This window comes from Anabrus simplex, chromosome 1, assembly GCF_040414725.1.
Source record: "Anabrus simplex isolate iqAnaSimp1 chromosome 1, ASM4041472v1, whole genome shotgun sequence".
NCBI lineage: Eukaryota > Metazoa > Arthropoda > Insecta > Orthoptera > Tettigoniidae > Anabrus > Anabrus simplex.
In genome coordinates this window covers 1726572314-1726593457 of record NC_090265.1, presented here as the reverse complement: position 1 = coordinate 1726593457, position 21144 = coordinate 1726572314, and the positions used below count along the sequence as shown (strand labels likewise).

The 21144-nt window shown below is 36.9% G+C and overlaps 1 protein-coding gene across 2 annotated transcripts in view; it reads right to left on the bottom strand.

Annotated features, from left to right (window-relative positions):
- The window catches only part of LOC136882382 (zinc finger protein 501), a 182654-nt gene that overhangs the window by 157238 nt on the left and 4272 nt on the right, over positions 1-21144 (bottom strand). For both annotated transcript variants that reach the window (XM_067155018.2, XM_067155012.2), the window contains exons 2-3: positions 3255-3323; positions 2982-3068 (exon numbers count right to left, since the gene is read on the bottom strand). In XM_067155018.2, coding sequence (XP_067011119.2) covers positions 2982-3068; positions 3255-3314 — 147 coding nt within the window. In that variant the 5' untranslated portion in view covers positions 3315-3323. The remainder of the gene's footprint in view (positions 1-2981; positions 3069-3254; positions 3324-21144) is intronic.

Here is a 21144-nt window from a genome sequence, read left to right as displayed (position 1 = left end):
GCAGTCCTCTCAATAATAGAGAAATAAATTAAAAATCTATATTCGAAAAATTAATATTTTAACTGGTGTTCAGGTCATTATCACGCCTGTCCACGTCTGGACTCATAAAATAAATTGATAAGCGGTGCAATGAAAGAGAGGGGTTGAGCCCGGAAGTGGTGGAGATCAGCCGGTCAGTACCATGACTATCTGAATCACACTTACAGCATTGATAAGCTGCATTATATAACATCGACTGTGTTTGTGCCATGATTTCGTAACTAGAGAAATCTCATTCATTGACGATGTGCTAGTGGTTTCCGGATTAGTTCGTAATTCAGGCATTCCCTTTGATTGCTTCATAACTCTATCTAGTTCACTACCAGTCATTCACAGTTTGAATTAGCAGAGGGACGGATCATAGTGTTCTTGTATGTTCAGTGTGTGCAGTTGTGTATTGATATTCATTGATGACATTAACATTGTTACAATATGCCTAAAGTAGCTCAGTCAACCAGTTTAAAATTGAAAATCTACATATCAGAATTTAAAGAAGATGGTTTATCAACCGGCAGTAAGATATTATTTTGTAATTTGTGTCACTGTACAGTGACATCTACTCAAAGGTTCTTTGTGCAACAGCACGTTTCAACCAGTAAACACCAGGCTAACAAACAACGAGATTTCAAGAAGAGACAGTTGTTTCTGACACAACCAGCAACTTCCAGTGTAACGTCCGAGTTCATCACCGATCTCTCCCGTGCTCTCATCTCTGCTGACATACCCCTCTTCAAACTGAATAATCAGTGCTTCAGGGAAATCATCGAGAAATATACTAAACGATCCATCCCGGATGAGTCAACGTTCAGAAAAATGTACTGTTCAGTCATATATGATGAAACTATTCGTAAGATAAGGAAAGAGATTAAGGACGGTCCAATTTGGGTTTCCAGTGATGAGACAACAGACAAGAAAGCATGCTAATTGGCAATTGTTAAGCGAAGATTATTGTAAACGGATTTTCTTACACTGTGATGTTTTAGAAAAGTGCGATAACAAAACTATAGCAAAACTGTTCAGTGAGGCTATGGGTATAATCTGGCCACATGCGTTAAGTACAATACAGTGTTACATTTTATTAGCAATGCTGCACCTTATATGATAAAAGCCGGAGAAGCATTATGTGTTGTATATCCTAAGATGGCTCATTTAACATGTGTAGCACATGCCTTTAATCATGTGGCAGAATTGGTAAGAGGCAGTTACCCCAAAGTAGATTTATTGATTTCCTAGGTGAAAAATGTTTTTCTCAAAGCCCACAGAAGAGTACATCTTTTGAAAGAAATGTACCCAGAGATTCCACTGCCGCCTAAGCTGATTCTAACTAGGTGGGGTGCGTGGCTGCAAGCGGTTGAATATTATGTTGAATATATAGACTCTATTAAGAACGTTCTGCATGCCATGGACTCGGAAGATGCAGCCTCAATCGAAGCTGCAAAAACAGTAGTCTACGATACAAGTGTGAGAAATGACTTATGTTACATTCTGCATAATTTTTCATGCATCACAAAAACACTGAAAAGGCTCCAAAACTTGCATCTCTCATTTTCTGAAAGTTGTGAAACTGTGAATAAAACTGTGGAACAACTAAATTGTGGTACAGGTAAAGTTACAGATGTAGCAAACATGAAGATAACCACTGTACTTTCAAAGAACCCTGGATATGAAGAAATGACAAAGGTTGCTGCAATGCTGTGTGGAGATTTAAGTGTAAAATTAACATTGGATTTAACCCCAGCAGATATTGTGAAGTTGAATTATGCCCCCATTACCTCTTCCGATGTTGAACGCAGTTTCAGTCAATATAAATCTGTCCTTAAGAATAATAGGAGAAGATTCACTTTCCAGCACTTAAAAGAACATTTTGTAATCCATTGTTTTGGTAACAGAGAATAAAAGATTCTGTGTTCTTCTAGTATATTAAAATGAGAAGTGCAACATTATGTTACATGTAGATCTACTTTGTTTAGCTTCTTTGAACTTGGATATTAAATAGAAATGAATGTTATTTGTGTAATTTTAAGTCCATATATAATTCCATATTTCAATAAAAATAACTAAAAATATATGTACATATTTCAATAATCATTAGTACATATAAATCCGTTCCCTGTTAATGAGCATTTAAAGGTCTGCCCATTATGCCAGTCATTTAATTGTTAATACTTTTTTAAATTAAAGGGAGAATTCAGAGAATTTACTACAGATAAGAATATCCTAACTCACATTGCAGATCTTTAAGTCAGTTAACTTCACATTCTGGGAGTAATATTATTACATGTTCAGTGAGAAATGTACAGGTAGTTTCACATTAAGTTTCTCTACACTAAAAAATAACTCAAGTATCAGAAGGAAATATTTAAGCTGTGCTTATCTCAGCATTAAACTTGTAGCAGTAGCTGCCAAATCTGTACTAACCAGTACTAAACATGTGATCAACAGTGGCTCAAACCTAGATTACAGAATGGTTTACCCTACAAGATACTGTACGGATCTTATTGCCAAAGGCATCAGGTGACAATAATAAATATTTTAGACTACTCATGTGCCACATCCAACTTCTTTTCATACATATGTAACACAAAATGTAGAATCCACATAGCATTGCCAAAATGGTATAAGGCAAGGGAGAGTGATCTAGTGAAGAAAATGCACTGTACAACATATGTTAAAGGAAAGCAGTACATCTTCATCTACTGAATATACAAATCTGGTGTTGGTTACAATTTTCCTCTATCTCACTTTATAATATCTGCATTCATAACATGCCTGTCTCTCTCTGTCTCTTGATTATTTTTGCTTTCATACCCACTTACACAATTCCATAGAGTAAATCAGCCATTCTTTTATATACACTTATATGAGGCCTCCTGTTTCCAACTAAACTCTTGCACTTACCTTATGTACTGTTAAAGAATAATTTGTCGAGTATCGTATCTTACCTGAATGATTTCTACAGCTTCTACTTTGATAGGTTCAGTTTTAACCACGGTATCTTCCAGAGGATCTTCCATTGCTGTTCCTTCATCCTGCATTAATACATGTGATTTAACCAAGAGTAACAAACAGAGAAAAGAAGAGTTTGATAATAAGTTGGCATAAAAAAACACAAAGCAAGGTATGGTTTCCCAAAAAAGGTTTTGCTGTATGGATGCCCAGACCAATTTCAATTGACTTGTACACAAGTTTCTCATAAGAGAAGAAGCCTTACTCACATTATCAATTTTTTCTTCCTTCAGCCAAACTGCTTCCTCTTTGATAGGTATTTCCTCCATCAGATATACCTAAAAGAAAATATACCAAATTAGAAATTTATCCATGAAGTACTGTGATAGAGGTGAAGGTATAACAGGACTCTCTTGATAGAGAAGTGTGTGATGTAAACTACTTGAATATGTTTAATATTCTCAACGCCGGACTGAGAGGCTTGGACGGTTGAGGCGCTGGCCTTCTGACCCCAACTTGGCAAGTTCGATCCTGGCTCAGTCCGGTGGTATTTGCAGGTGCTCAAATATGATAGCCTCGTGTCGGTAGATTTACTGTCATGTAAAAGAACTCCTGTGGGACTAAATTCCAGCACCTTGGCATCTCTGAAAACCATAAAAGTAGTTAGAGGGACGTAAAGCAAATTACATTATTATTAATATTCTCAACACCTGCTGCAAACCGACTATTGTCGCGGCCACCAAATTAGGCGGGTGAGGAAAACTGCGCTGTCGTCAGATATGGGAACGGCGAAGCGACAGATGGTCGAGAGTCGCTTACCTCTGGGCACGGATTGGCAACGCTGATCGGGCAGTGCTGTCAAACTGAAGCCCATCCGCTCCAAGCCACCTTACCCGAGTCATTCCCTGTCATGCAGCTGTTGAGCTCGCACCGTAAGTGCAGTTAAAAATGGATAGTGATTGTGAATTGATTTGGGCTCAAGACAAGAGAGAAGTGGCAGAGAGAAACAAGACATTCAAAATAAAGGACGCAGAAAAACTCACGTCAGAAGCCATAGACCGTGTGACTGCTGCAGACTGGGAAAAGTGCTTTAATCGCACTGAAAATCTTCAAACAGATGATTGGGCCGAGGAAATCGTAAGGGACGAAAGAATGGAGCCATTCATCATCATCAGTGTAAAAGACGACTCGACAGATAGTGAGATGAGTGATGAGAGTGACTAAAAAATCTTAGACTGCCTTGAAGCTAGAAACTGATTCTTACTTCATTGTAAATTAATGTAAACCTATTCTTTAAAGTAGTTCTTTTTCTATATCACTCAGTACAATATACAGTATTCAAATATTTAAAGTTATAATGTAATAAAACAGATACAGATTAATATGTAATCCGAAAGTAATTACGGCGTCCTGCAGCCTGTGCTGGTGCGCACGCCCCAAACTGCCTCAGCAAGCGACATTTACATGATCACCTCCCCGGCCATTTTCCAGGAAAATAATAAGACTCACGGAAATATGTTTCAGATAAAAAATATTAGTCAGGCGAATTTTTACATTTTTCCCACAGTCAAAATTTTATTGGCTGAAGAAATAAAAACTTGGCTGCTTACTGAAATTTTCAATACATGATCCTCCTGATTTAAATTTACTCGTTCAAGATTTTATTTTTAATTATTTAAAGTGGTTTATATGGGAAATAGTTACACCACTGAAATCAGCAGTCTTTTCTGAAGCTTGTAGTATAATTTGTTTCGAAACATTATATGAAGTAACATCAGGAGCTTGAGGGAGAACAACTTGCTTTGCGCTCTGAAATGATGTGTTCAGTTAGACATTTCTTTGCCAGCTGCTACATATCCTTGGCAACAGTGTAATTTCTCTGATCCGCCTAATTTGGTGGCCGCGACAATACCTTCATTTCTACTTTAGTGCAATAATAGTAAATGAATATTGGTGTGTGGCCTCCAGAGAGGCCATGTGCAGGTCTTTTGAGTTGACACTCCATAGACGACCTGCATATCTGTGAGGATGGGGCCTACTTAAGATAAATTCTAAATTATGAGGATGGAATAAACACCTAGTCTCCACGGCAAAAGATTTAATCAACAAACTTTAAAATCCTTGAACCAGCCAGGAATAGAACCTGGGACCCTTTGGACCAAAAGACAGCATGTTAGCCCTTTAGCTGTGGAGAAAATCCACTGATGATAATACATTCGTCTGCACAAGCATATACAAGATAAAGGAGGTAACAGGATGTGCGTTTTACAGAAAATTTATTTTAAAATTATTCTTAACACTCCAAATGTGCTCTTTGAAATGGTGTATGAATTATGATCATCTTGTAACTGCAAGTGGGTTTAAAAAAATATTATATATGATGGTTAAGTTAAAAAATGATAACTATAAGAAGAAGTATGGAGATTGCAATTTAGAGGACAAACAAAATTATTCACTTGCAGGTGATCTCATACCACATAGGATTAACTAATGAATAGAACAGCTTTCAAAAATGAAGACTGATTATTATCGTCCAGAAGTCAGCACATTTACTGCTCTCAGTAGCACAGAAGAATGGTAAATCTGGCATTTATGGTTTCCAAAGTGCTGAATATCGTCTGTTTTGACAACGTGAGTGAAGCTGAATGTAGAATTCCACAATTTACATGAGAATTCCCTTATCTTTTACATCTTCTGTGACAATATTTTAAAATTATTTTGATAGATACAAATAAACATTTTCTTTTGAGTATGGCGAGTAAGGGAAGATAACAGCAAACAACGGCCTGATCTTAATGATCAAGTAACAGCCCAATAAGCGTAATTCAAAGTACATGAGTAAATAAATAGTTTTTAATACCTGGATGCAATGGTGATCTGGGGATACCATTCATTTAGTACTGCTGTAGTAATACAACACCCATAGTTTTTTTGCTATTCTAAAAAGTATATATAACAATGATTTTCTTGTACAACTTTTAAATGTCCGGTCAAGAGGATTTCCAATTTAAGGCCTAGAGTTTCTTTCAGCTGTAATTTCAAAATTTTATATTATCACAACAACTCTTGCCACTTCAATTATAAATTTAAAGAATATATTACAATTAACTGTTTTATTTCAATAGTAGATCAGATAACCTCAAATTTTAATGGGGAAACCAAACTTCAATGTCCTTTTCCTAGAACCTATATGTAATGCTGTCAAAGTAAGCCCAGACACTAGAAATATTCAAGATTCTCATTCTATTATTGTTATATTTATTTGTAGTTGGTGCCCATCAAAAAATTGTATGTGTAAGTAATGAAATAAGCACTAAGCGTGAGTACATAGTCTGACGATTGAACATTTCATTTCATGAATATTCTAATTCAGTTTCATTTTTAAATCAGTGAGATAACCACAAAACTTAAGACAGCAACTGTGACTTACTCCAGGGGCTTACATTTGTTTTACACATTTTAATTTATTCTCCCACCTGATCAATATATTGTTAGCAAACTTCATTAAAAAAGTAAGTCATCCCATCAATACATGCCTAGCAATGAAATTTATTGCATTCGCTCCGGTGGCTAGAGGTGCACACTAACAACTGGACCTGAACAGCTGTGAAGTAATACAAAGTCAAATGTAAAATTTTAAAGGACAGCACAGTGAGCTATGGAATAATATTTAATTACTTTATGGACAAAAGGCTGGAAGAGGTAGTATTTGTGCTATATATGGATGTAATAATTGCAGACAGCAAAATGTGTCAAAATCCTTCTACAGATTTCCAAAAAATAAAGAAAAGTAAGTATGAGTAGTAATTTTAGCAGGACTCATGCTGTCAAACACAAGTTAGTGTAGATGGTATGTGTGACAACTGTTATTTCTTGTTGGCCCCTAAATACTTTGTAGTCCTCAATAAAGCCTTTGTAAACAAAACAAATAGTTCCCATAAATCTCAACAAAAAAGAAAAATGTCAAATTACAGAAAGTAACACATATGTGATTTCATGTTAATGTGCATGTGGATATTTATAATATAGAATTTATGTAATTACAGTATGCATATAGTTGTCATTGTACATACCTAATCTCTAATTTTTTTAAAATGTAAAAATAAAATAGAATGTATGTATGTCTAAGCGAATTGAAAGGAAATATGGTTGCATGGCCTGTAGCTCTATGTAAATTTGTTACAGTAATTTTTCATGACTTAACTGTAATTTGGAGACAATAGCATATGTACAGTTGGCTAAGTAATGTATATATATATGAAATTCCCTTTGACCACTGAGATGTTAACTTATGTCGAGAGCATTAGAGCAACTGGCAGTCGTCGAGCTCTTACTTTGCGTGTTGTATTTGTGAAGTCTTCACACACTTGGCTACCCACCGACTGGCAACAACGTCACTTTTCGACTAGTACGCTCACCTCAACACGTTCAACAACAAAGAGCCACACCTATCATGAACTCTTCCTACAAATACTACATCAAAGAGGATAGCCTAATGACGTCTACACAACTTCAATATAGCCTACGGCACCAGCATTCCAACTAATATTATCTTAAAAAGAACCAAGCCATATGAAAATTCCTCAAAATTTATAAGCATATAAATGAAAATCAATATCTATTAACTTCAAGAATCAACAACCATCACCAATGCTCAACTTTCCTCAAGTTGTTAACACCATTTGACAATTAAATGGAATGTGCTTTCTGATTTTTATCTTTATTGTAATATCTTTTAATATCAAGAACCAACCACCTATGTAGTAATCTTCAAAAAATTGTCATGTTTTTAGACTCAAATATTAACACAATATTGTTAACTAATAGTATACCAACTTTTATTTTGCAATAGTTGTTTAACAATCTCCAATCCATTTTACAAGACACAGTTTTTAACAGTATTCATAAGTCATTCCCAATCAGGTACCTGATCTATTCCTAAGGTAAAAAATGGCTGATGATGCCTACTATTGGTAGGCAAAACATGTACCATCCAATGTATTAATTTTATGTTAACATTTTGATAAGGACAAAGTCCTAACTTTTAAGATTGTATTGTATTGAATAGGTGGGAGAGCAATGAAATCATACTAGTGTTATTTAATACAAATACTTTCAATACGGACCCAAAATTGAATTTTATCACATATAAGTTTATTAAATGCAAAGTATTGCATTTAGCTTGTTTTTGCGTATTACACTGCAATTTTTTGGACTGTAAGATGGTAAAATATTATTTGGAGTACTTGTGTTGAAAATACATTCAGGCAACATTGTTAGGAAGTGAAAATATTATATCTCCTAGTGATGAAAACAGTGAGAAAGATAATAACAGTTCATGTGACAGACATTAGGCCTAATGGTGTTATATCTCCTCTTACTACTACTACTACTACTACTACTACTACTACTACTACTACTACTGATACTGTCGAAAGTGAAGATGACAATTATCTTAATATTAACAAGCGAAATGCAAGTCACCATGATGGCGAACCTAACCTCAATTTTCCATTGCAAAAACCAAAATCATTTGGACAGTTTTAAACATAGAGATTTAAAACTTTTAACATTAAAAGACAACACAGTTTAGTTATTCTAACAGTGACATTAACATGTATACGATACAATTATTACTATGCCAAATACAAATTCAAATTCCCAAAATTAATTACAGAAATTGGAAATTAATAATTCATTAACTTCTTTAATATAAAGACATACATGCTAACAAAGTAAATTAAACGATATATACATGGATATAACCTGAATCATGAAAAAAATTCATCTATCTAGATTAAAAACTGAGATGATGCAAAATTTTCAGTAAGACCTTACATTTTACCTTAGTTTAGGTTGGTAATTTTAGCAGTACTACAGCATTTTAGATGGACAGGGAAAGGGTTAAAACTTGAAAGCAATACGTTTTCGTGTACAAGTGAAATTTTGAGATCTCTCGTTCAAGGTATTATGTCATATCAGCCAACCGGTGCAGACGACAGCTCTAAGTAGATATAACTGAGAGCTGCTGGATAGTGGTAGTAGCACTGTCTCCTAGGAAAGCCATGCTTTTTCAAGAGATATTATGCTATTATTTTTGCAACCAACCTACTTGGTGTAACCATAGCAACCCATGCATTTTCGAGACAGTATATGCTATTATTTTTGTAGCCAACCTACTTACGAGGGAATACATACATGTGTTACACTTGGATTTGATTGAAATTTGGTAGGAATATTCGTGGGAGACAGTAGAATGCGAAGGTGAAAACTGAATGTGCCCAGCGCAAGTTTAAACACCAAACTTGAACAAATAAATAGTCGTAAAACTAGAACTGCCATGGGAGTATCAGGGTGTAGCGGAGAGGTAGGGAGGAGCAAAGCAGCGGACGTGAACCAACCGGGCTGTGTCGAACTGCGCCAGCAGCCAGGCAGCATACAATTAGCATGTTCCCCTTAATTTCTCGATCAGATGTGCAAAACTTAATATTAAAACAGCACATGAAACAAGTGTACAAAGGACGCCGTTTGAACAACAATGCCAATAAGGTTTGAAAAATTCACACCCGAGTTCTTGTTACTCATTGTAATTTTTCAAACCTTATTGGCATCGTTGTTCAAACATCGTCCTTTGTATACTTGTTTCATGTGCTGTTTTCATATTTATATTTTGCACATCTGATCATGAAGTTACGGGGAATATGCTAACTATACGCTGCCTGGCTGCTGGCGCAGCTCGACGCAGCCCGGTTGGTACACGTCCGCTGCTTCACTCCTCCCTACCTCTCCGCCACACCCTGATACTCCTGTGGCACTTCTAATTTTACGACTATTTATTTGTTCAATTTGGCATTTAAACTTGCACTGGGCACATGCAGTTTTCACCTTAGCATTCTACTGACTCCCACGAATATTCCTACCAAATTTCAACCGAATCCGAGTGTAACACATGTATGTGTTCCCTCGTTAGTGTAACCAAAGCAACCCTGCAGGCAGTGATGTAAGGTGGGCTGGATGGTCAGGTATTCTTTCCTAACAACCATGCAAGGCTATGTCTTATGACTGGGAGACATACAATATTTATGTTCTTTTATAGCCCCTCCCTTCATGTGACAAAAAATATGACTGATAATTGACAAGTTTAGTATTTTATGTACAATAATTTTGGTTTTTTCTTAACTTCTACTGATGAGTAAGTAATTGACTATAGCATACTAGCTCATTGATACTAATGCATTAAGAACGCGATGGCACTCGCTATAGCCGTAAGCGGTGACGTCATAAACCAGGCCTTCACATAAACTGCCAGGGTACGTATCAGTTAGGAAATTTGTTTGGAAGGGTTACAGGGATCTGGAAGACAAGTAGGGATGATATAAAAATGTTTGTTTTAAACTGCAGAAGTACTGAAAAGAAAGGAATAGAATGAAATAATATATACTTACTAGATATAGTAATAGGAGTTGAATCATAGCTGGGAAATGATATAATGGATGCAGAAATTTTCTCACGGAACAGAAGAGTGTATCATAGAGATAAGATAGGAATGGTGGGAAGGGAAGTATTCATTCAAGTGCAAGAAGAATTTGTAAGCTATGAATATGTTAAAGATGACAAACATAAAATTCTAGGTGTAAGGCTCATTACTAAAGATAATAGACAACTTGATGTCTTTGGAGTGTACAGACCACCTATGTAGGAAACTATATGGAAAGGAATGTGATTAAAGTGGGAGATCTCGATTTATCAATTGTCAATTGGGAAGGTAATGTGAATGACAGGAAGCATGAAAACAAATGGCAAGTAAGTTAATATGGGAAGGACAGCTGATTCAGAAAGTGATGGAACCTACTAGAGGGAAGAATATCCTGGAGAAGGTGCTGATAAAACCATATGAGCTCTAGAGAAAAACTGAAATAATAGATGGTATTAGTGATCATGAAGCTGTTTATGTCGTAGTTAAGAAATAAATGTGATAGAAAGGCAGTTCGCAAAAGTAGGACTATTAAGCAGTAAAATATTGCTGATAAACCAGGCATGAGAGAGTTTTTAAAAAGTAAAGTAAGGAAGGGCAAAGATCTACCTTATTATAATAGAGAAATAAAGAGATTAAGGAGGTGCAGACTGGAAAGAAGTAGTTAGAAATGGCTGTGGAAGTAAGGAGAAATTGAAGGATGTTACTAGGAAATTGAATTTAGAAAAGAAGTCATTTAAGGATAACATGATGGCAAGCATAATTGGCTGTCATACAGACTTAAGTGAAAAATGGAAGGGTATGTATAGGTATTTTAAGGCGGAAACAGGTTCCAAGAAGCATCATTCCAAGAATCATTAATGAACAAGGGGAGGGTGTATATGAGGATCTTCAAAAGCCAGAAGTATTCAGTCCAGTATGTAAAGATTGTTGGTTAGAAGTATAATGTCCAGATAGAGGAAGTGTCTAATGCTAAAGATGTATTAAAATGTACAACAGTGGTAAAGAAGTAGGAGACTGGAAATAATAATAATATTGCATTGGAAATTACTCACATGTGTTCAGGACCCCATTTTGAATATTATTAGGTCCCAAAATGTTGCATTATTAGTGATTTTGTGGGAATTATTGGTAATAATTGCACATAATAAGTATGAGAATGTATTCATGATAGCCATCTTTGTTTCCAGTTGTGATATGCACGAATGACACCTGGAATCGTGAGAATAGTTTCCTACAACTCCGCGATCACACTCAATGTCGCATGAGAGGAATCGGTTCCTGATGACGTCACCAGAGTGTGCTGGCACACTCACTAGAGTGAGTCTTCAGTATATAAGTGGGGAAAATTCGAACGTGCAATATTTACTATTTCTTTTGTATACAGTGAAATGTCTTATTGGTTGTCACAAATGAATTATGCATCATAATAATGAAATAACAGTTTATCCTGATAGTCTGGATATCACATAATACATTTCGACGCTGGGAGTAGCGATCAACATTGTTATTTATGCTTACAATGTATTTTTCTAATGCAGTTTTCAAATATCGCTAGTATAAACGTATAAAGTCTGTGGAATTGAATCACATTTTTAATAAGTACACAACTTGTTTCATAGCATACCTGTCTTTCGTTACATTTAATTTGCAATGAACATTTTGTGCTACTGACTCATTGGCTGAATGGTCAGCGTTGAGGCCTTCGATTCAGTTCGATTCCCGGCCGGATGGTGGATTTTAATCGCCACTGATTAATTCTTTTGGCCAGAGGACTGGGTGTCTGTGTTTGTCCCAACATTTTCCTCTTCATATTCAGACAACACACTACACTACCAACCAACCCAGGATTATGCAACAGTGATTACATCCTTCCATACAGGGTTGGCGTCAGGAAGGGCATCTGGTTGTAAAACCAGGCCAAATCAACATGTGCGATACACTTCGCACTCGTGACCCCGCAGATATGGGAACAGTGGTAGAAAACGAAGAAGAAGAAGAAGAGGAAGAAGAAAAGCGTTCATACTACTGCTAAATATTATTATGAGAAACTGTCAGAATTACTATTTTTGTTTTTATCACAGCTTAACATTAGTTAAGGTTGTCTCTTTAGTACAATTGTATTTTGTTGAAATAGTAGTGTTATATTATGTCATAATCCCCATACAAGTTTTGATTTGTTTACAATCCATACAATTTGATTAGTTTCAAACAGAGAATCATATTTTCTGATCAAATTACAGTCGCATTAGAGTGTATTACTCCAGGACAGTACAATGATGGAATCTTATGGGACTGATGTGGTGATAGGAGTGGAATCATGGTTGAGAGAAGGGGTGGGTAATAGAGAAGTATTCCCAGAAGGATATACAGTCTATCGTAGACACCGAGGAGATAAAATGGGAGGGGCTTGTTTATTCCAAGGCTCTACACCGCTGGCTGCGCAGTAGCGTGTGACTGGGGAAGAGCTGCCCATGCGCATACCGCCATGTTGCGGGCACTCCACAGATCGCCGAGGAGACCGTAGTATGGAATTCATGCATTAACTTACATTACGCACGAATGAAAACACCTGTCGACAGGTTATTTTTATTCCTGCGACACAGGATAACCCGGTAAGAACAGTCATCAGATACATCCAAAATAAAATGTTAAAAAGGCGCCACATTAGAAAGCAAAAGATCCGTACGGAAATTCCCGTCAGTTCGCAAACCAAAACTACTGTACTAATTTTAAATCAAAAGCCTCGCAGAAATTATACAGAGCAATAATCCTGAGGTCTGAACAGTACCAGTGGACCGTGAGGTGTGAAAGTCTCTGTGTTCCTTCACATTAATCTCCGGTAAGCGTTTGATACTGTTGCATTCCAAGCATCAGGGAAACTTAGCAATTCCCAGGTCCTAATTCATCAATAATAAATGGCACAGCCTACATCGACTATGCAAAATTCCCTCTCATACTATTCTCATCTTAAATACCAATATTAGGCCTACTGATTTTATAAACTCGAACTAAAAGACTTTCTGAGCACAAATTAAAATTGAAAATGCATTCTAACTTTTATATTACAGGAACATTATGATTCAAATAAGGAAGAAGGTAAAGGAGCTTGAATATCAAGCATAGATGAATATAACAGTTAAACATGTAATTTGATTAGTGTTTTCTAGTGCAAAGTAGGAGTCAGCCTAGCAAACTTCTCTGGAACAGCATACTTAACAATTCTATTATAAAGGAGATGTGAAAACACAGATAATGGTATTTGTTAATAATTTGAAGCCATACTTTGACGTAAAAATAGATGGCTTTATCAAGCTTTATCAATCATATTTTCCAGATTCTAGGTCCTTGTTTATCGAAATTTTAACAAGGGTACACAGTCTGTAAGAACAAAATATGCGTTTTTCTTCAGAATAGATATTTAGATCTTAAAACCTGTCCTTAATGAAATGAAAAACGCCAAGAAGAAGAAGTAGCCTAAACATTGAGAATGCCACGACCATACATCCCTGAATCCACCACTCTACAGTCCATTCTCGATTATGGTAATTTTATAACATTTCAATTTCTACTCACTTGTGAAAAGAAATACCAGATGCTTTCTGATAGCGAATTGTACCATTGAAAGCTGCACAAGAGGCCATCATCGTGAATAGTTCTCCACTACGTACTTAGGCGTACGGCTTAACTTAGGCCTACTCTCCTTTAATATCGCCGATCAATGAAAGCACGCACTTATTACTAAAAATAGTTGCCAGTACTATAAATTATCACATAACACAACCACCGATCCGCTAACCGATAGGAATCACCATGAAAAACACACAAGGAACTGTAAACAGCACCACGTGTTAAACATGCATTCGAAATGCATGGCGATGCGCAAATATATTCAATTCTCCGCATAGCATCAGCGCGCTCTGTGAGTCTAGATAAGTAATATTAAAGTCTTTAGTTTATTCTGGTGAAGGAAACTTATTGTTCACATGAATGGTTTACTGATGAAAGGGATGAAATATTAGGGATAAAATTAGTTTGTGATAATATGAAGGAGGTGGGAATTACATGAACATATAGGCCTTGAAGAGAGGAAGGAGACATGGAAATATTTGAGAAAATAATAGATTATACTCATAAAAACAATAATAATGATATGGTAATAAGTGGGGGAGGTCTAAACTTGCCTGAAGTTGAATGGAATGGAATGGAGCTGCAAGTGAATAAGTTAATTTGGGAGGGAGGATTTACACAAGTAGTACAAGAACCGACTCATCTCAATAACTTGCTAGATGTATTCTTGGTTAAACCATGGGAAATTGTTGATAAAACAGGTAACTGAAGGAATAGGTGACCATAAGGCTGCAATAATGGATATAGGACTCATACCAAAAATGCTTAATAAGAGGGTCACACAAGACAAGAAATTATACAGAAAAACTAAAGTTGATGAATTTGGGACTTACCTTAAATCACAATTCAGTTGTTGGATAAGTGAAGGGAATAATGTGGATACACTTTGGGCTAAATTTAAAGGAATCATTTGGGAAGGACAGAAGAGATTTGTACCTATTGTATGTATGTTCAGTCTTCAGCCCTAAGGCTGGTTGGATCCTCAACAGCTCTGCCATCAGCTGTCATAGATGGCCTAGGCATTGCTGAAGAGGCGTACTAGGGAAATGAGGAGTGAGATAGTTTCCCGTTGCTTTCCTCACCGAGCCAGACGTTGCTATTACATATCAGTCTGCCAAGCCCACTGAAATGCATGCACCAACCGACCCTATGAGCAACGTTTTCACACTAATCAGCAGGGACAGGCTGCATATGGAATGGCATTACTAGCATCGCTCATACCTCAGTCACTTTCATATTGTCAAAGCCAAGGATAAGACAGAGACAGATCAATGAAAGTAACAAAATTGCTCTAGCCCATGCCAGAAGACATAGTGCACTGTAAACACTAGGTCCTGCCAGCAAAGGCATTTGTACCTATTAAGAAGGGTAAAATGACCTCAGACCCTGTTTATTATACAAGGGAAATAAGAAAATTAAAAAGAAAATGTAGAGTAGTAAACAGGAAAATCAAAGAGGGTAGGGAGAATAGAGAAACTAGAAAACAGCTAATGAGGGAGTTGAATAGAGTGAAAAAGGAAGCAAAAGAGAATTATATGAATGGCATACTTCAAGAGGGTAATGAACACAAAGGGAAATGGAAAAAGCTGTATTCATATATTAGGAATCAAAAAGGAAAAGGAATCCAAATTCCTACAATGGTGAGAGAAGGGGGTGAACACTATTCAACAGATATTGAGAAATCAAATCTATTTAGTAGGGAATTCAGAGATTCAGTAGAAGATTGTCAGGAGTTGGAAACTGTAACAGAAGATAGAGAGGGAGAAACACATAGAGAAACAAGAAGCTTCTCATTCATAAATGAAGATATTTACAGATAAATCCAACTGCTTCAACAAGGAAAAGCAGCAGGAAGTGATCAAATTACTGGGGAGGTATTAAAGACAATGGGGTGGTACATAGTGCCTTATTTAAGATTTCTCTTTGACTATGTCATAAATAATAGTGTAATACCAAAGGAATGAATCTGTAATAATACCTATTTATAAAGGAAAGGGTGATAAAAAAGAAACCAGCAAACTACAGACCAATCAGCCTGACCAGTATACTTTGTAAAATACTGGAGAATTTAATAGCAAAGTACATCAGAGGGATATATGATGATAAAAAATGGTTCATGAGGAGTCAGTATGGATTTAGAAAGAAATTTTCTTGTGAGGCACAACTGGTGGGATTTCAGCAGGACATATCAGATCAGTTGGATTCAGGAGGCCAGTTAGATTGCATAACCATAGATCTTTCGAAAGCCTTTGATAGAGTGGAACATGGAATATTATTAAAGAAATTGGAGGGAATAAGATTGGACGTAAGGGTTATACGTTGGATAAGAACATTTCTAAATTCAAGGGTTCAGAAAGTCAGAGTAGGAAATAATATATCACAGGAAGAGAAAGTTTGGAAGGGAATTGAACAGGGTAGTAAAATCGGTCCGTTCCTTTTCTTATTATATGCAAATGATTTAGGGAATAACATAACATCAAAAATAAGATTGTATGCAGATGACATAATTGCTTATAGGGAAATAAATAACATTGAGGATTGTTCAGAATTACAACGGGACTCTGAGAGTATCCAACAATGGGTTGAAGTAAATAATATGAAGGTTAATGGAGGCAAATCAACTGTTGCAACATTTATAAACAGGAGCTTTAAAACTGAATTTGAATATCCTTTGGATGAGATAGCTATCCCAAAAGATGGCAAGTGCAAATACTTAGGTGCGAGATTTGAAAGTAATTTGCACATTGTTGGGAAAGCATACAGATCGTTACATGTCATAATGAGGCTACTTAAAGGATACATACATACATTATCATTATAGACTGTTATGCCTTTCAGCGTTCAGTCTGCAAGCCTCTATGAATTTATTAAACGTCACCACAAGCCTCGATTTGCAACTAGTGTTGTGGCCCCATTTAGTTCTATACCTCTTATTTTTAAATCGTTAGAAACCGAGTCTAACCATCGTCATCTTGGTCTGCCTCTACTTCTCTTACTCTCCATAACAGAGTCCATTATTCTCCTAGGTAATCTATCCTCTTCCATTCGCCCCACATGGCCCCACCACCGAAGCCGGTTTATGCGTACAGCTTCATCCATCGAGTTCATTCCTAAATTAGCATTTATATCCTCATTCCGAGTACCCTCTTGCCATTGTTCTCACCTGTTTGTATCCGCAATCATTCTTGTTACTTTCATGTCTGTTACTTCTAACTTATGAATAAGATATCCTGAGTCCACCCAGCTTTCGCTCCCGTAAAGCAAAGTTGGTCTGAAAACAGACCGATATAAAGATAGTTTCGTCCGGGAGCTGACTTCCTTCTTACAGAATACTGTCGATCGCAACTGCGAGCTCACTGCATTTGCTTTACGACACCTTGATTCAATCTCACTTACTATATTACCATCCTGGGAGAACACACAACCTAAATACTTGAAATTATCAACCTGTTCTAGCTTTGTATCACCAATCTTACATTCAATTCTGTTGAATTTCTTACCTACCGACATCAATTTAGTCTTCGAGAGGCTAATTTTCATACCATACTCAATGCACCTATTTTCAAGTTCCAAGATATTAGACTGCAGGCTTTCGGCACAATCTGGCAAAGAATTAAAATTTAAAAAGTGACTTAAGTATGGTTCGTCCATTATTGGAATATGCAAACAGTGTTTGGGATCCTCACCAAGAATACCTAATAAAAGAAATAGATAGTGTGCAAAGGAAAGCAGCAAGATTTGTAACAGGGGATTTCAGGAGGAAAAGTAGTGTATCAGAAATGTCAGAAGAACTTGGGTGGGAAACTTTAAGTAAGAGAAGGGAGAAAACTAGACTAGGATTATATAGAGCCTATACAGGAGAAGAAGCATGGGGAGAAATCCGTGAGGGGCTTCAGTTGGAAAATAATTATAATGGCAGAACTGACCACAAGTATAAAATTAGAAGGAATTTTAGCAGAAGCAATTGGGGTAAATTTTCATTCATTGGGAAGGGCGTGAAGGAGTGGAACAGTTTACCAGGGTAGTATTTGACCCTTCTCCAAAATCTGTACAGATATTCAAGAAGAGAATAAACAGCAACAGAGAAAATAAATGAAATGTTAGAGGGCATTTGACCAGCGCAGGTTATTTTAAATAAAAAATGTGTGTGAATAAATTAATTCCATCCCCTGGTCTATGGAGTTTGGACAGCCGAACTACGGGACTGCCTGTATGGGTGAAGTACAGTGGGGACAACCAGGGCTCTGGGACCGCTACGGTAGCTGTGAAGGCCCTTCAGGAACTCTGAAAAGTGGTGGCAAAAGGGGCTCTGGTTAAGACGCAGCAGGTCGTTATGTGACTTGGGTTCCAAACTGGGTAAAAAAATAAATAAATGCAATGTAAATTTTAATCTCATACCAGTTGTATAGTATTATTTGAAGTAATTCCACATGAGTTGACTATGTTTGTAAGTACGGGAGATATTACAAGTAGAATTTTGTAAACAATATACATTTATTAAGGATGAGCTGTGTGTTTAACAGAAAAACTTGTTAGCGTAAATGCCTCATTTGCAAATAAAGAGATTTTGGTTTTCTTAATTTTGATCAGAGCAGGCATGTCTTGTAAAGTGACCTGGTTATAAACCAAAATGAACTCACATTACAGAACACATTCGTGCTGCACATGTTTACGTATCCCTATCACAGATGGTGCTACCAGTTGCTCGGAATCGATTCCGGAATCGGGTACCCGATTCCCCAGGGATATGGAATCGACTCTTCGTGATTCCAGTCGCAACCCATCACTAGTTTCCAGAAATGTATAGACCGGTTACTTTAACTTTACAACAAAGCATGGAAATTACGATAGGTGAGGAAGGCATGGAAGTTACAATGCAAAGCATGCATGTTACAACATAAAGCATTCATGTTACAACATAAAGCATGCATGTTACAACTCCTCTAACTTAGTAGCTGTAACTTATCTTTGCAAATTCAGGCCAAGCTCTGTCATTAGAACAGTGGCCCCCTTTGGGGGCCACACTCCCTTCGAGAGGCTCTTAACTATCGCCGTGGCGCATACTGCCCGTACGGCAAGAAAAAAATATAATTTAGTACCGGTAGCCATAATTTATCTCTGCAAAATCCAGACTAAGCTCTGTCATGAGAACAGTGGCCCCCTTTGGGGGCCTCACTCTCTTCGAGAGGCTCTTAACTATCACCGCTGCCCGTACGGCAAGAAAAAAATATAAAATTTAATAGCTGTAACCTATCTTTGCACTGTAACTTCCATGCTTTATGTTGAAACATCCATGCTTTGCATTGTAACTTCCATGCTTCCCTCACCTATCTGAAGTTCCATGCTTTGCTGTAAAGTCAAAGTAAACAGTCTATACCATAAAATCTCTGGAAACAAAGATGGCTATAATGAATACATCCTCATACTTCTTATGTGCAATTATTACCAATATTACCCACAAAATCACTAAAAATCAACATTTCGGGTGTACCCTGGACAACGTCAGACATTATTACGAAATGTGCTGACGGCTGATCCTTTCTCATCAGAAACATCATCTTCACGGTCCTTTTCAGGACCACAGTTAACAATTATTTCTATTAACATTGAAGGTATATCTTCAACAAAAGAGGAACTGTTACAAAATCTATGCAGTCAACACAATTGCCACGTACTGTGCATACAGGAGACACACAGAAGTAGTGAAATGCGTAGATCAAAAATTAATGGAATGCGTCTAGCTGTTGAACGGCCACACCAAAAGTACGGAAGTGCCATATTTGTCCGACCTGATATTTAGCTTCAGTCCACAGCCTTCACGGAGGAAAATGATATTGAAGTCCTCACTATAGAAGTAGGTAGCTGCACCATCTCCTCTCTGTATAAGCCACCTGGAGTTGAATTTACTGTTAGTAATCCTTCCAATTTTCAGAATCAACACACGAAAATAATAATTGGCGATTTCAATTGCCATAGTAATGTGTGGGGTTATGAATACAAAGATGAGAGTGGTATAGCAGTGCAAGAATGGGCAGAAGCAAACTACCTAACTCTCATTCATGATGCTAAACTACCAGCTTCATTTAACAGTGGTAGATGGAGACGAGGATATAAGCCTGATCTGATTTTCAGCAGTAATAATATTAGCCAACAATGTGTAAAGTATATCTGCAACCCAATACCTAACACGCAGCATAGACCAATAATGTGCCAGATTTATGCAGCAGTCAGACCACAGAGTGTTCCATTCCGAAGGAGGTATAACTTCAAAAAGGCAAACTGGTCAAAGTTTACAGAGATGTTAGATGCTGAAGTGTCCATCATCCAGCCAACACCAGAGTGTTACGATACTTTTGTTGATGCCGTAAAGAAATGCTCCAGAAAGTCCATACCTAGAGGCTGTCGGACGTGGTATGTCCCTGGCCTTACCTCAGACCTTGTTGCCCAGCTTACGGAATATGCAACTTTGTTTGAAGAAAATCCCCTAGGAGAAAAGACAGTGGAAGTTGGGAACAATCTCATATCATCATTGACAACATCAAAACGGAGTGGATGAAATATATTGAAAGTATAGATCTTACGAGAGATAGCCATAAAGCCTGGAGATTATTGAAACACCTTAACAATGATCCAACGAAAACTACCCAACATGTCAATGTCACTGCAAATCAGATAGCACACCAACTGCTCTTAAATGGGAAAGCAACCAATATAATCCGAAGGCCAAAAATACAGAGGAAGATTCAAGAAAAAAAAAGTGACCTCAATGTCCCCTTCACCATGTTGGAGTTGGAAAAAGTCATCAAAGAATGTAAAAATGGAAAATCAGCGGGTCTAGATGACATTCGAGTAGAACAGATAAAGAAATTTGGGCCTAAAACCAAAGAATGGGTTCTGCAACTCTTCAATAGATGTGTGAGCAGAGGTCAGATACCAAAGACATGGCGAAAAAGTAGAGTAATTGCATTGCTCAAACCTGGCAAGGAAGGAAATTATCCTAAAGACTTCAGACCTGTTACCCTTTTGTGTCATCTATATAAATTACTGGAAAGGAT